At 41.7% G+C, this 17339-nt stretch overlaps 1 protein-coding gene across 1 annotated transcript; it reads left to right on the top strand.

The window, feature by feature from the left end:
• Positions 1 to 201: 201 nt before the first annotated feature.
• Positions 202 to 17041, top strand: CLEC11A (C-type lectin domain containing 11A). Its single transcript, XM_075838976.1, has 4 exons — positions 202 to 614; positions 1137 to 1410; positions 9952 to 10143; positions 15859 to 17041. The coding sequence occupies exons 1-4, from the start codon at positions 459 to 461 to the stop codon at positions 16251 to 16253; spliced, it is 1017 nt and encodes a 338-aa protein (XP_075695091.1). The 5' UTR covers positions 202 to 458; the 3' UTR covers positions 16254 to 17041.
• Positions 17042 to 17339: the final 298 nt, after the last annotated feature.

Here is a 17339-nt window from a genome sequence, read left to right as displayed (position 1 = left end):
GACAACGGGCACAAGAGAAAGCTCCTCCCAGTGTATAAAGAATAAGAAATCTGCTCCATCCTGAAGAATGATGGGAGTAACAATCACAACAAGAAAAAACATGTTTTTCACAACTTATTATTTAAAATAACTTTACCCTTTGGGGCAGGAATGTTTACTGGCCCATTGATGTCCATATCCATATTGACTGGACTTGCCCTTTAAGTAGTATTATTATAAAGTATCACAAATGTAACAAGACTTCCCCCTTCTCTCCCTGTGGTTATTGGCCCGGGCGCCTTTTCCTTGGCTACTGCACAGCAGACGTTTGGAAAAAAAAACCTTGATATTTCCTGTCTTTAAGAGCGACCTCATATGAGGAATTCTGCAGCGGAGACAAAGGAACTTCAGAACAGGAGAGAAGACATCTCAGCTCACTACGTTCTGAGGAGAAGTTCTCTTCATTTCACTTCTGAACAATGATCTGGAAAAGTTTTTTTCTCATAATGTTCTTCAGCCAACTCTCCAAAAGCCAAGCTGAGGAAAAGAAAAGTGCCGAGAGGCTTGTTGATGATGAGATGTCGGAGATGGAGAACGGGATTTCAGCTGAAGAACAAAACAAAGACTTGGAGAAGGTAGGAACATTCTTGATCAGATACATCCTGATGGACACATCTAAAACTAGTTAACAAGATAAAGTCTAAAGTCCTCATTACCATAAGGACATTATTTTTATTAATAAGATGTCCCAAAATTAGTTGCATTACCAGAGAATGAACTGGTGCCAATGTTGACCATCAATGACGAAGGTATCATTGATGGTCAACATTGGAACCAGTCCATTCTCCGGAACAGAGGAGGTTCCATAGGCCAGTACCTCACTATTTACACTTTTATGATGGCATAAATGTGATTTTTTTTTTGGACATCGCTTTAGGTTGAGAATTTTTTTTGTAAGCCCCAAAATTTATATTACCTCCTAGCATAATGAAATCCAGTCTCAAGATCAGGCTGACCACGTTACTGTGCGGTGATAGATTTGCCACGACCTGATTTCTGTGTAAGCTTTGCTTCTATAGCCTTTGATGTATGGAATGTTACAGATTACAACTTTACAAGAATCAATCTTAATATGTAACACAGATACCTGTCTTCAGCTCCTCTTAGGTTACTTAGAGGTCACTGTACCACCGGAAAAACCTCCTCTGCTGCCCCCTAAAACGGAAGCTAAGCTGTCCTTCAACGTCACATTAATTTCTGTTTCCCAAAATAAAAACGGGATGACCCTTCAAAAACCGGATGAGGAAGACCAAGAAGAAGAGGAAGTTGAGGAGACGGATGAAGAAGTCTCAAAGGAAGATAAAAAGGTCCCAAGAACAACCGCACAACCAGCTACTACTCTACCGGCAGATGATAATTTGAGCTACATCAGTAAGTATTTTCAACATATTTGGCAACATTTCCATAACATCTCTAGTCACTAGAGATACAACTTTCAATCTACATTATAAGGGTCCTAAACATCCCCTACATTCCATATGGGGCCACAGTAAAATTGGGTTTCAGCCCATTCCTGAAGAGACGTGGATGCAATATGAAATGTTGGTGGTGGCCCATTCTATACAAGGGTATGGGGAAGTAACTATTAGGTGGTGCTCCATCTATATATGTGTATGGAGAACTGGATGTTGGGTGGATTGTGCCCCATCTATATATGTGTATGTAGAACTGGCTATTTGGTGGTGCCCCATCTATATATGTTTCGAGAATTGACTGTTTGGTGGTGACCCCATCTATAAATGTGTATGAAGACTGGATATTTGGTGTAGACTCCATCTGTATATGTGTATGGAGAGCTGGCTATTTAGTGTTGCCCCATATATATTTATATATATATATATATATATATATATATATACACTACCGTTCAAAAGTTTGGGGTCACCCAGACAATTTTGTGTTTTCCATGAAAACTCACACTTATATTTATCAAATGAGTTGCAAAATGACTAGAAAATATAGTCAAGACATTGACAAGGTTAGAAATAATGATTTGTATTTGAAATAATAATTTTCTCCTTCAAACTTTGCTTTCGTCTTGGAATGCTCCATTTGCAGCAATTACAGCATTGCAGACCTTTGGCATTCTAGCTGTTAATTTGCTGAGGTAATCGGGAGAAATTTCACCCCATGTTTCCAGAAGCCCCTCCCACAAGTTGGATTGGCTTGATGGGCACTTCTTGCGTACCATACGGTCAAGCTGCTCCCACAACAGCTCTATGGGGTTGAGATCTGGTGACTGCGCTGGCCACTCCATTACAGATAGAATACCAGCTGCCGGCTTCTTCCCTAAATAGTTCTTGCATCATTTGGAGGTGTGCTTTGGGTCATTGTCCTGTTGTAGCATGAAATTGGCTCCAATCAAGCGCTGTCCACAGGGTATGGCATGGCGTTGCAAAATGGAGTGATAGCCTTCCTTATTCAAAATCCCTTTTACCTTGTACAAATCTCCCACTTTACCAGCACCAAAGCAACCCCAGACCATCACATTACCTCCACCATGCTTGACAGATGGCGTCAGGCACTCTTCCAGCATCTTTTCTGTTGTTCTGCGTCTCACAAATGTTCTTCTGTGTGATCCAAACACCTCAAACTTCGATTCGTCTGTCCATAACACTTTTTTCCAATCTTCCTCTGTCCAATGTCTGTGTGCTTTTGCCCATATTAATCTTTTCCTTTTATTAGCCAGTCTCAGATATGGCTTTTTCTTTGCCACTCTGCCCTGAAGGCCAGCATCCCGGAGTCGCCTCTTCACTGTAGACGTTGACACTGGCGTTTTGCGGGTACTATTTAATGAAGCTGCCAGTTGAGGACCTGTGTGGCGTCTATTTCTCAAACTAGAGACTCTAATGTACTTGTCTTGTTGCTCAGTTGTGCAGCGGGGCCTCCCACTTCTCTTTCTACTCTGGTTAGAGCCTGTGTGTGCTGTCCTCTGAAGGGAGTAGTACACACCGTTGTAGGAAATCTTCAGTTTCTTGGCAATTTCTCGTATGGAATAGCCTTCATTTCTAAGAACAAGAATAGACTGTCGAGTTTCACATGAAAGCTCTCTTTTTCTAGCCATTTTGAGAGTTTAATCGAACCCACAAATGTAATGCTCCAGATTCTCAACTAGCTCAAAGGAAGGTCAGTTTTATAGCTCCTCTAAACAGCAAAACTGTTTACAGCGGTGCTAACATAATTGCACAAGGGTTTTCAAGTGTTTTCTAATCATCCATTAGCCTTCTAACACAGTTAGCAAACACAATGTATCATTAGAACACTGGAGTGATGGTTGCTGGAAATGGGCCTCTATACACCTATGTAGATATTGCATTAAAAACCAGACGTTTGCAGCTAGAATAGTCATTTAGCACATTAACAATGTATAGAGTGTATTTCTGATTAATTTAATGTTATCTTCATTGAAAAAAACTGTGCTTTTCTTTCAAAAATAAGGACATTTCTAAGTGACCCTAAACTTTTGAACGGTAGTATATATATATATATATATGTGTATAAAAAAAACTGGCTATTTGGTGGTGCCCCATCTATATACTGTATGTGTATGGAGAACTGGATGCTTGGTAGTGCTCAATCTATATATGTATATGGAGAACTGGATATTTGGTGTAGACTCCATCTATAAATGTGTATGGAGAACTCGCTGTTTGGAGGATGCTCCATCACTATATGTGTATGGGGAACTGTTTTTTTTGTTGTGCTCCATCTATATATGTGTATGAAGAACTGGCTGTTTGGTGGAGGCTCCATCTATATATGTGTATGGAGAATTGGATGGTGGAGGCTCCATTTGTGTATGTGTATGGCGATCTGGATGTTTGGTGGAGGATCCATATATATATTTGGAACTGGCTGCTTGGTGAAAGGCCTATGTATAGGTTAGTTCTGAGACCCTACTAAACGAAACTATTATTTTAGAAATTGCGTCCTTTCAGAAAATACTATGTTACTGTGCTGCAATACTACACTGAGCCCACAGAAAAGAATGGCACTGTTTCTGGGGAAAAAACAGACTCTCTTTTTACTAATTTCAAACAATCCCTTTAAGAATAGAGCCCCTATGCGTGACCTCTGATTACGCTGCAAACCTTGTAAAATACCAAAATTCTTACAGACTATTTTCAATCATGAAACAAAAGAAAAATGTGATGTTTTTCTTTTTGAAACACTGTTTCCATTCCACCAGTTTCTCGAAATGTTGTGGCTGGTATTATCGTTACAGCCTCCAGGAAATTATTGAAATTGCCTCAGAAATGCCCCAAGAGCACTTAAAGGAGATAAATAAAATTTGAAAAAAAGCTTCACCTTTTTATTCCCCTGAAACAGTGGCACTCTTGTCCATGGCTGTGCCTGGTATTGCAGCTCAACGTCAATCAAATGAATAGTGTTGAGCTGCAATACAAGTCACAGCCCATGTCTAAAGTGGCACTGTTTTGGGGGAAAAAACTTTTTTTTCTAGTCTCAAACAACCGTTTTTTTTTTTTTATATTCAAGAACTAACCATCCTTACAAAACTAGGACATTGTGGTTTGTGGTATGGTCAGAAACTCACACTAACGTTCTGTCAGTCTCTGCCATAAGAAATTATGAAACAACCTTTTATTCCTTCCAACATTTTTCTTTCTAAGTCTTTGCCGTTAAGAAGCAGCAATTTCATTTCTCAACATTTTCCTTGGAATTGAAGCTTTTTTGCTTTTTTTTTTTTGCAACATGATCTGATGTGAATACAAACAAGCCGAAGACAGAACAGATAACAGGGCTTGTGAGAGATGTTCGTGCATGTCATACGCTCACCGCAAGTCTGTGTTAGGAATTCAGTTTATCAAACCACAGACTTAAAAAGGAAAAAAAAAAAAGGAGATTGGCTCTGCTGTAAGTTACACATGCAAAAAGAATCGACCTATTCATGTATGGATTTAACATGGAAGGTCCATCTTTACAGCCATTTTTTTTAATGCTCCAATGCATCTCTGCAAATAGTCTTAATTAAAAAAAAACTCCTACTGTTTGTTTATATGACTTTTGTGCAGTCCTATGTGTTTCCATGGTAACAGACTACAAACAAACCTTGTGTAGTCAGATCCTGCAGTCATATTGCCATCTGTCTTAGGTTCACTACAGGATCTGCGGCAGAATTTCCAGGCTGACACTCGGATTACTGGTGCTGATGGGCAGTTTGATGTGTCGTGGATTAGCATGAGGATTAGCCCTTTTGGGGCTAGTCCACGTTTTTTCCGCATGGAATAAGTAGCTTTCAGATGCTAAATCCCCGCACAATTTTTTTTCTACTGCATGTCATCGTGGATTACAAAAATCCCATTCACGTTCATTGAATGCGGATTGTCCTTGGAATTGATGCGAATTTCAGCGTGGAATCTGCGCCAAAATCTGTGTCAAATCCTGAATGTGTGAAAGGGGCCACCTGTTATTGATCACATCTAAGTTATGAATTTAGATGTGATCGATAACAGCTTGATCCTGCGTGTCAGAGACATGCAGGACCCGCTGACACTGAACCCGTCAGTGCCGGGTTTCAGCGCAGGATACAGTAGCTCTATATACAGGATACAAAGCAGCTGTATCTCAAAAAGTAAAAATTATTTTTAATAAAAAGTAATTACAAAGTTGCACAAAACACAAAATGCTGCCAGGGCTCCACACCGTCTTCGGTTCTGGCATGACGGTCGCTGTAAAACTGCGGTGGTGGCTGCAGATGAGCAGAATTTTAGTATTTAACTCTATGGCTGTATATAGAGAAATAGCGGATTTGTCAAGAACACGGATCTCCGACCCCGTTAAAGATATATTATGAAATGAATCCCAGACATTTGGACTTAACTATAAGGGCACATTCACACGTGGCGGAATTGCTGTTGTGTTGCGCTGCGGACAGTGCACAGTGGAATTCTTCAGAGGCCGTTTTTTACATTTCTTTCTATACATTTTTAGGAAACTTAGTTCAGACGTTGCGGACAAAAACTGTGCGGAAATCAGGCTGCGGTGCGGAATTTCCCCTCCTGTGCGGAATTTCACTGCATATTTCAGCCTTTGCAATGCAAAAATTTAAATCTGTGGCAAGTCCGCTTTGATATCTGCAACGTCTGAATTACCTGTCAAATATGCAAATGTTGGTGCAGATTCGTTGCGTAATTGCCCCAAATTTGCACCAACATTTGCAGCGGAAAATTTCTGCCACGTCTGAACGTGGGCTAAATCTGATTGATTTCTCGCTATTATCTGATTGAGAGTGACTGATTGGAGCAATGATTGCTGTGTAAAGAGACAAAGTGATTGTATCCATCAGAGGGGAGGGAAATGTTGCTATGATGATTAGGACTTTTCTTGTTCCCATCCGAGAAAAATAGGTATTAATGAATTATCACAGGGATCGTCTGGGAAAAATACTTAAAGGGGTTGTCCAGTATTAGATAAACATGGCTGCTTTGTTTCAGAAACAATACCACACCTGTCCATGAGTTGTGTCTGGTATTGCAGCTCAGCTTCATTAAAGTGAATGACGTTTAGTTGCAATACCACACACAACCTGAGGACAGGCGTGGTGCTGTTTTTAAAAAAAAATCAGCCATGTTTTTCTTATCCGTTACAACACTTGTAACTGATTCTGGACCACCCAACGTCTTTTCACGTCAGGCTGGTACGCATATAACTCTGCAGAGAAATATCTAAACCTCTCTGTAGAGTCTGCAGCTGCAGGGGAAGCCAGACGGTTGTCAGAGACAGCCAAACTCCCCATTGAGAGGGCAGAGATGTTTTATTACCGTCTCTACCTTACTGATCACGGCGCTCAATGATGCAATGTAGGTCAATGATCCCAGCGATCACATGTTCGCCGGGTACCGGGTAGCTGCAGGGAGCTTCGGGTTTTAGCAGACCCAGATCAGCTCTACCAAGCATGTCAGGAGGTTCTATTTCCACTGCAACGGGGACTTACAGTGGATATAAAAAGTCTACACACCCGTTAAAATGCCAGGTTTTTATTATGTTACAAAGTCAGTACAATATGAATCATTTCAGAAATTTTTCCACCTTTAGGCCCCATGCACACGACCATAAAATCACACGTAATTATGGACCGTAATTAGGGGCCCATTCATTTCTATGGCCGACGAAGCCCTTCCGGTAGGTCTACGAAAGGCTGTCCGGCACGTAGAAACCTGCCGAAAAACCGTGCTCCTATACTTTTGAATGGGAACACGGCCCGTAAAAACGTCCGGCTAACCGCGGCAGTCCATGCCCATAATTACGGGTCGTAATTACGGGCACGGTCGTGTGCATGAAGCCTTAATGTGACCTAATCTGTACAATTCCATTGAAAAACAAACTGAAATCTTTTAGGGTGGAAAAATAAAAATAAAGAGCCAAACCAATGTGGTTGCATAAATCTGCACACCCTTAAACTAATACTTTGTTGAATTACCCTTTGACTTTATCATAGCATTCAGTCTTTTTGGGTAGAATTCTATCAGCATGGCACATCTTGACTTGGCAATTATTGCCCACTCTTCCTTGCAAAAGTGCTCCAAATCTGTCAGTTTGCGAAGGCATCTCCTGTGTACAGCCCTCTTCAGGTCACCCACAGATTTTCAATGGGATTCAGGTCTGGGCTCTGGCTGGGCCATTCCAAAACTTTGCTCTTCTTCCGGTGAAGCCATTCTTGTCTTGATTTGGAAGTTTTGCTTTAGGTCGTTGTCGTGCTGAAAGGTGGAATTTCTCTTCATCTTCAGCTATTTCGCAGGGGCTGCAGGTTTTGTGCCAATATTGACTGATATTTGGAACTGTTCATAATTCCCTCCACCTTGACTATACCCCAGTTCCAGCTGCAGTAAAACAGCCCCAAATAATAACTGCCTCAGCCATGCTTCACTGTGGGTATGGCGTTCTTATGGTGATGTGCAGTGCTGGTTTTGCGCCAAACATACCTTTTGGAATTATGTCTAAAAAGCGCAACCTTGGTCCCATCAGACCATAACACGTTTTCCCACATGCTTTCAGCAGACTTGATGTAGGTTTTTGCAAAATATAGCCGGGCTTGGATGTTTTTCTTTGTTAGGCTTCCGTCTTGCCACCCTACCCCACAGTCCAGACATATGAAGAATACGGGAGATTGTTGTCACATGCACTACATAACCAGTACTTGCCAGAATGTTGCTGTAGGCCTCTTGGTGGCCTCCCAGACCAATTTTCGTCTTGTCTTTTCATCAAGTTTTGAGGGACGTCCAGCTCGTGGTAATATCACTGTTGTGCCAAATGTAATCCACTTCTTGATCACTGTCTTCACTATGTTCCAAGGTATATCTAATACCTTGGAAATTCTTTGGTACCCTTCTCCTGACTGATGCCTTTCAACAATCAGATCCCTTTGATGTGTTCTAAGCTCTTTTGCTGTCTCATGCAACAAAGAAAATGTCAGGAAAATCTTAATAGAACAGCTGAACTTTATATGGGGTTACTCAGAATCACTTTAAATTATGGCAGCTGTGTACTGACTACTATTTAACATGAGTTTAAATGTGATTGGCTAATTCTGAACACAACCACATCCCCAATTATAAGAGGGTGTTCACACTTATGCAACCACATTATTTTTGTTTTTTATTTTTCCCCTCTAAATAATTTCTGTTTGCTTTTCAATAGAATTGTACAGATTATGTGTCACATTAAAGGTGGAAAAAGTTCTAAAATGATTAATCTTGTACTGATTTTGTAACATGACAAAAACCTGGCATTTTAACAGGTGTGTAGACTTTTTATATCCACTATATATGCCAGCTCCAATTACAGGGGAAATCACCAATATAAAAATGATCTCTTATGACCTTATGGGAGGCTCAATGTGTAAAATAAATAAATATAGACAAAACTAAATAAAAAGTAAAAAAATTAAAAAAACAACAAAGAAAGCAACCTCTAACCCAATCAACAGCGGTAGCCACGTCCTGCACGGCTGTAGTCGCTAAGGTGGAAGGGGACAGGTAAATCCTGCTTTGGAGATAGGTGCGGGCATATCCCGTGGATAGGTGATAAATGTCTGATCGCTGGACACCCCGAGATGAGGAGGAGCTTGAATGGAGCGCCAGTTGAGCATGCGCCCTGCCGCTCCAATGTCTTTGGGGCTAATGCAACAGCCAGGTGCAGTAGTCGACTGTCTCCGTCAGCCCCATAGACTTTGAATGGAGCAGCACTGCGCATGCTTCAAAGTTCACCCCACTGCGATTATGCGGTTCTCTGTCTAATCAGTGATCAGACATCTTTCACCTATGGATAGGTAATAAATGTAGGTCTCGGGATAACCCCTTTAAGCCTTAGTAAGGTCCATAGTTTTTCCTGACCCGGCTATGTATTGGGTCATTCCCTAATACAGTTACCGGGTTGCATAGAGCAAACAAATTCACTTCAATTCTACCAATAAAACATTTCCTGCTGAATCCATATTAAAGGGTAACTAAACTTTCAGAAAACGTCTTACGTGTCATAGTGACATGTCAGAAGGTTTGATCGGCGGCGGTCCGAGCACTGAGACCCCCACCAATCGCTAAAACAAAGCGGCAGAAGCGCTCGGGTGAGCGCTGTGCCACTTGGTTCCTATTCGGCTTTTCTCGTTTAGCCGAGAAAGTGGTGTATGGGCTCAATATAAAGTCTATGTGCCCGTATACCAACGGCTCGGCTTTCCAAGAAACGCCAATCAGAAACAAAGTGGCTCAGCACTCATCCGAACTCTTCTGCCGTTCATTTTAGCGATCGGTGGGGTCTCAGCGCTCAGACCTCCACCGATCAAAATTCTGGCATGTCAGAAGTTTTTTGAAAGTTTAGTTACCCTTTAAATAGATAACAGCTATATGTAGTACTTATGGTAACATAGTTATGTCTCTTTAATATCTTCTTCTACAGTGTCTCGGTTGAGTAGTATAGAAGCTGCAATCCATCGCCTTAATGTCCAGTTCTACGGCCTAGATGTAAAAGTGACCCAGATGTCTCAGAGCGTCTCCAAGATCCGGACTAAGATCGGAGAAGCAGAGGACACGATCGCTACAGTGTCTGAGATGAATACAAGAAATCAAAGACAGATTGGACAGATTGAAGGTAGGATTGCCAAGCAGAAACATGTGTCAGGCTGTTGTTTTTCAAGTTAATGTCTTGTTTTAATTACAATATTCCATACTTTCCTGAGGGATAATCTGTTTCTTGCAGGGGTATGGGGTTTATTATGCAGAAGCCCAAAGAACGAGGGAGAGGGAGAGCAAAGGGATATTTCTGTGAATGGAAACCTAGACCTTTATAGATCCTTCTGTATAGCGTTTGGGGATTTATAACCACTATATTATGGGATATCAATATACTATTATCAAAACTGTTCCCTTTACAAGCCAATGGGCATCATGGCAGGCACCGGGACTCGGAGCAGTCCATACATAGAATACAGGCTTACAAAAATGGCACTTCTGCTAATGTTGGGAGCAGTGGCAGGGTATTTGATTCTCCTGCAGAGAACATATTATATTATAGTACCATCAACATATATCTAGCCTTCTCAAGATTGGCATCATTTCCATACTACATTTGGCCTTTTTTTTCCGATAACCTCCAATGGTATCTAGTCCACCTACTGCATCAGGTATCATAGACTGAAATTAAATCTTAACTTTTACTAGATTGCATTAAACAAGCCACAATACCATTGAACACACTGTGTCACTATCAGATTGGGCTTAGGGATAAACCAGGACGCTAAGGAATCATTACATTTTCACCTTCAAAGCCCCTAAGAAGGGTATGAACTTTGCGAAGGCAATCCCCAGGTTGTGTCTCCAGAGAAGTCTCCAGGATGACTGGCAGATGGTATTCTGAATCGACGTACCAAACCGTAAGGCAATAGCAAGGTCATACAAATTCTAGGTCCGGACTGGCAAGGTCAGGACTTGTTGCTCAGACAAGGTAAAGATGGCAAAGGCAGGTTTATATAGCGGGCGAGGCTCAGCCATAGCTGAGCAAAAAGTACTTGGCGCATGCTAGCATTTTCCGCGGGCGGGTGCACTTGTCCCTATAGCACCTAGCGGGACTGGGCGGAGACGAACCTTCATAAAATATGCAGACAATAAAAGATGACTGTCACATCTCCTGACATGTCTGTTTTAGTAAATACCTGTATTCCCCATAAAATAACTATTCTGGAGCATCTTTTTTTAAAACTCTATATTGTATCTTTCCTCTGTTACTCCTCCTAAAAATTTATGAATAAATTGGCAACTGGGTGTTAGTAGTTGGGGGTGTGTCGCCACACAGTCTGACATTGTCCAATCAGTGCAGTCTCAGATTGAGCCGAGACACGCCCCTTTGGCAAGGGGAATGGTAACACCCAGTTGTTAATGTATTCATACATTAATAGGAGGAATAACAGAGGAACGGTGCAATGTAGAGTTCTAGGAAAAGATGGTCCAGAATTTTCATTTTATGGGGAATACAAGTATTCACCAAAACAGACAGATCCTCTAGAGGTAGACAATATACATCCGCAATGAATTAACTCCAGACAAATTTCAATGGCACTTTTAAGAAAGATAAACTGAAGGACTACCAGTATCAAAGTGATGTCCTCACTCATATCCCCTACCATAGACAGTGTAATGGCATCTTAATCCATTGACATGGTGTAGGGTCAGAACAAAACAAATATGCTGCCCCCCATAATCACCCTGAAAATTATGCCATCATGTAGGAACCTAGTTGTATGTGTTACCTGGTGAACCCTAAAGCCAAAGTCCTGACGCATTTCTTCATAAATGGTTTATAATAGATACAGAAAAATAGGTTAGTCCGACTATAGATGTAGAGATGAACCACAGGTAGATTGGCAAGATTACCTCCATATCTCCTCATCTGGCTTGTGAAAACGGATGATACTACCATCAACTTTAATCTAGTCACATAGTTGACATACTATTATCGGATGACCTCCATGGCTAGTTATTCTCCACCGTCATCTAGTGCATCTCCTGAATCACGAAGAACATTGAGGTTCTGCAGATATATCTGAAGGACGTTGGGTCTGTATAATTCTGCGCCATCCAGAGCCCAGAGGAATTATTTGAAACATGAGACTGTAGATCATTACTAAGTGCTGAAGCTCCTCCAGGCTCTTCTTTTTATGTATTTATTGGATAATGAACCATCTACTAGAAAACATAAAGAACTTACAAGTACTTAGTAATCATATAATTATAACATTACAAACATTTTAAAATACTGAGTGTGTGACTCCTTCCAATACATGAATGCTGGATTGTAAACTCAAAATATTACCGTGGCATCGGTATGATGATCACATATGGTATACCAACCAGCACAGATCGAGTTTAGCCATTCTTCTGGACTCGTGCACAGTGAGAATTTAAACCCATGTCATTGCATATAAAGGGTTGTCACCGAGCTTCCTACAGACCCTGAATGGCGTATGTATTTGTATTATTATGGAAACTCTGCATAACAATACAGTTATATACAGAGAAATCTCCCCACAAGACCACCCCTTTGAAAAGACCGTCCCAACCAGACCAAATTTTTCTGTCACCATTTTCCTATTATAGTGTGATCCGCTTTAAGCAGACCACCCCCTAATCCGACCAAAGACCACTTTTTAAGCAAAGTTTTCAGGAGGAATCCCTTTGAAAAGACTTACATGCGCTGTAAATCATCTGGACGCGCATCCGTGCCACGCCGCATCACCGGGCTGGGGAGATCAGGAGTGGGAGATTTGCTTGGCACATCGGGGGAGAGAAGCTGCCAGCATCGCGCCACATTATTGTGAGCAGAAGGAGGAGCATTTTCAGCACCACCGGGCGTCATAGGAAAGGAGGGAGGACGAGGGATATTGTCAGAGAAGGAGTGGGTCATGATGCACTGAACGGCCCAAGTGATTACTGAGCAAGGGAGCCTGGAGACTACTACTGAAGTGTCAAGTTTATGGGGAGCCTGACTGTGGTCTTAGAATAAGGGGAGCCATGCTTGTGTACTGTACAAGAATAAGAAGGGGAGCCATGCTGGGGACTAGGAATGAGACTAGAGCCCTAATGGGGACCAGGAATGAAAGGGGAGCTGTGGTATGGACCAGGATCTAGAGAGGAGCCATTCTTGGGACTAGGAATGAGAGGGGAGCTATGCTGGGGACTAAGAAAGACAGGATAGCAATGCTGGAGACTAAGAATGAGGGGGATCCATGCTGGGGACTAGGAATGAGATGGAAGCCATGCTGGGGACTAAGAATCAGAGGGTAGCCAAGCTGGAGACTAAAAATGAGGGGGGGAGCCATGCTAGGGACTAGGAATTAAAGAGGGAGCCAGCCGAAGGCTACAAATGAGAGGGGGAGCCATGCAAGGGACCAAGAATGAGAAAACTGATTATGTTTGTGCTGACTGAATTACACATTTTAACCTGCATTCTTTGTACTTTTTTCTTTGGGAGGACCACCCCCATGAAAGACCATTTTTCTGTGCAATTTTGGTGGTTCGGTTCAAAAAGGTGTTACTTTTAGAATTGCTCCCCAAAAAAAGGAAAACGTCAAACAAATTGAAAGGGTTTGCCTATTTCTGAACAAATCTATAGGGTGGATCTAAGCTGTTAAAAAACAAACAGTGAGATTGCAACAATCCGGCATCCAATCGTCTGCAAAATCGACATGCAACAAAAATAGTCCCATACTGGATTAACAGGAATACCTGATAGTCTAGCACTTTGGGTCATCTGTGATCGTTGGCGGGTTGTCTGTGACCTTAGGCCTTGGTTTGTACAAAAACTGCTGCACTGGTTTGTGTATCTGCTTCTTATCCCACGGTTTTGTAAACACGGTGGCGTGCCAATAAGTAGGATCAGCACAAACCCATCCTGTTCTATTACATGCATGGTTACCGACAAGTGATATTCCCCTTTAAGAATGAAAGAGACACTCTATTTCACCTGGAATCCCTGCTGAGAAAACACTGTTCCAACCTCTCGCTCAGCTGGAAGCCGTCCTCTGCAGAAGTAACTGTGCCAGCATTTGCTTTTCTGACGTGATCCTGCAAGGCGATAGACCATACTACAGAACAAAGCTTTAGGCTGTTACTATAAAAAAGCAGTACACCATTAGAAAAGCCAGGGGCATGGAGGTCCGAATCTTATTCCACAAATCTTTTCATATCCATATAATACCATCGATATATGGTCTGACCTTGTCATATATGACCATCTTGGTGTCAAGATGAAGAATCTGGCCATACACGTCTAGGACAGGACGACATGCCTATTGTTTTGGGATCCACTGCCATGCGTCACTCCATGGCCACATTGCATCATATCCATTTACAGATGGTCCTACACCATACTTTGTCTATGGGCCATACCATGTTCAAAGCTTTAGGCCGAATTCAGACGAATGTAGATTGTGTCCGGGTGACATCCGTTAAAACAACGGCCGTCACACGGACGCATGTAAGTTCACATGTTTTGTTCCGTTTTCACAGATCCCTCCATAGACTCAAGTCTATAAGGATCCGTGAAAACGGAAACCGCTCGTGGGGCACTTCGGACGTGAAAAATGTCGCGTTTTTCACGTCCCGAGTTTCCCAATGTTCGTGTGAATCTAGCCTTAGTGTGATCTGTTTCGAGTATACAGCAGTGTTGGTGAGGCCTTTCCTTTACCAGATTTTAATTAGTTAAACCTGAAAGCTTATGGAATTAATATTAATAGATTGCGGGTTAGAGATTTGTTAGGATCAGGTCATATGGAGAGAGGTAGATTCTATAGGCATCCCAACTTAATATGTACAAAAGCAGATTTGAAAGACAAGGTAGAATGTGTTGCTTTATAACTACATTACATTGCAGAAAAACTGCGCACCTCCAGTATTAAAAGCGTATAACATATCACATAGGCATATCAGAAGTTCCCATTGGTGGTGGTCTCTGCCACCGATATCTAAAATGACAGCTAGTTGGGCCATAGATGGTAATGCAACTCGATGGCCAACTTCATCTCTCCTGCATAAGTGTTTATGCATACGGATGTATTATGGCTGTTTTTCTATGGAGCCATAATAGGATTCCAAAAGAAGTACATTGGGTACCTCTCCCTGCCCCCGATTTCCATATGAATCCAAAAGAAAAAAAAGTGGAATGTTTTATTTGATGCCATATGTACAGAGGCATTCACCCTTGAAGTGTTTATTCTAGAGGGGAAAATATCTCCATACATTCGGCACCAAACGGAGCCTGTACGACGTAAATCCAGACCCGGTGGCTTCGTACTAAGCCGTGTATAAGACCTTAAGACGGGAATAGCCAATGGGGGCTGAATGAACAAAAAGGGTTCTAGAGAGCACCGCAACCTCCTGTTTCTAGCCATTGGTCGGAGATTCTGTGTCTAGACCCCAACGATGAGAACTGACACGGTCTCTATGAGATATCAGGAGTTTGAAGACCCCTGAAATGTCGGCCATATTGTCATCCTAGAATCAGATATAACTAAGAAATCGTAATAATTGATAACATGACGAAGGAGGACAATTTTGGACTGGGGATATTTAGATCTTAGGATGAAATTATCTTTTAAGAAAAAGGGTGGAAGGAGAAGAACATGGTTATATCATGAGGACCATTCCACCTTCAGTAAGTTGGAATTGGCAGAACTTTACGAAATGAATATACTTTTCTTAGGTATCGAAGAACTCCTTCCGTTCTTGTCCGTACCGCATACAATAACCTTATGATCAGATGTTAGAGAAACTTAAAAGGACTCCATGCTTTGATATTCTCTATTCTTTCTAGGTTGCTTGAAGGGTAAGAGATACTTCAGAAAGTGTTATCTCATTTTTCAGCACTTTGAAAACTACGCTACAGCACAACAGCTTTGCCACAGCCGAGGAGGAAACTTGGCAATGCCCATAGACAAGAATGAATTTGACGCTGTAGCACAGTATGTTCATGATGCATTCTTTCCTTTTAACTGGCCCGTCTGGATTGGGATTAATGATCTACGCTCGGAAGGGCTTTACCTGTTTGAGAATGGGCATCGGATCTCCTATTTCAATTGGTACAAAGACCACTTGGTGACACAGCCAAATGGTGGCATTCTTGAGAACTGCCTGTCCATCTCATCAGATGACGGAAAGTGGTGGGACAATGACTGTTCAAGGAGAATGTACTACATATGCGAGTACTGAGCGGGAGGTCAAGGGTGACAAATTCGGCTCTGCTTGTAGTGTCTATGTTATGTTTTGTGTAGTTGATATCTCAGGTATCCATATCAAGGCTTCTAATTTACGACAACTATTTCAAATGAGAAAACAAGACAAATTTCAAAAAGTTTCTATATTACGTTCCTTTTATCTCAAGATTAATTTTCATAAATAGTTTTAATAATTCCATAATGAACCAATATTATTTAGGAAAACAGATTTCTAGGGTATTCAATGCTCCTAGTCAACGTTCACATTGATATTGAGATAATACACCAACACACACTAGTCAACCACTACAAAAACATAGAATTATTCCAGTGCTTGGGAGCCAATATGCATGAAATATTAGGGTGAAAATAGGGGTAGCGTGCCATGCGGTCAAATACTGCATGGCCAAACTGCATTTGGATTTACTGCGAATTACAGTGTTTTGTTTTTTTCTGTGACCTGTAAATGTAGGGCAGGCAAAACACACATCGAAAAACGTAGTAATCCTTTACTATGGAACACGCTACAGCTAGGTGTACAGGCGCCCTTAGGATGTTAATAAGCCAATCAGGCCAACAACCCATTCAGAAAAATACATCCTCGTGTATTTTGATTGCTAGAAAAAACAAAACCCATAATAAGATCTGTCAGCAGCAGCTGGCCAGTTGCTGACAGTTTCCATGTAGCAACAGATTTATATATAAATATATATATACTGGCACTTTATTTTACAGTTACTTTCTCCGTTCTGGGCCGCCATTGGGTCACGTGGTCCCCACTGTGACATCCAAATCCTACAGCGTCTGCTGTAGGGACCAGAGGCCAGTCTCTCAATGCAAGTCTACTAGACTCATATCGGGGCTCTCATAGACTTGTATTAATAGACTGACTTCTGGTCCTTACAGCAGACGATGTAGGATATGGGTGGTCAGAGTGAAGATCACAGAACCCAACAGTGGCCTGGAACAGAGCAGTTACCGTAAAATAAAGTGCCGGTTAGGCAACACACCGCACTTTTTTCACTGGTGGAGGAATGCAGGATTTTGCCGGAGTGCTTCTTTAAATCATGAACATCTTTAA

Source organism: Rhinoderma darwinii, chromosome 10 (genome assembly GCF_050947455.1).
Source record: "Rhinoderma darwinii isolate aRhiDar2 chromosome 10, aRhiDar2.hap1, whole genome shotgun sequence".
Lineage (NCBI taxonomy): Eukaryota > Metazoa > Chordata > Amphibia > Anura > Rhinodermatidae > Rhinoderma > Rhinoderma darwinii.
The sequence above is the reverse complement of the archived record's forward strand: the minus strand, read 5'-3'. Positions and strand labels throughout refer to the sequence as shown.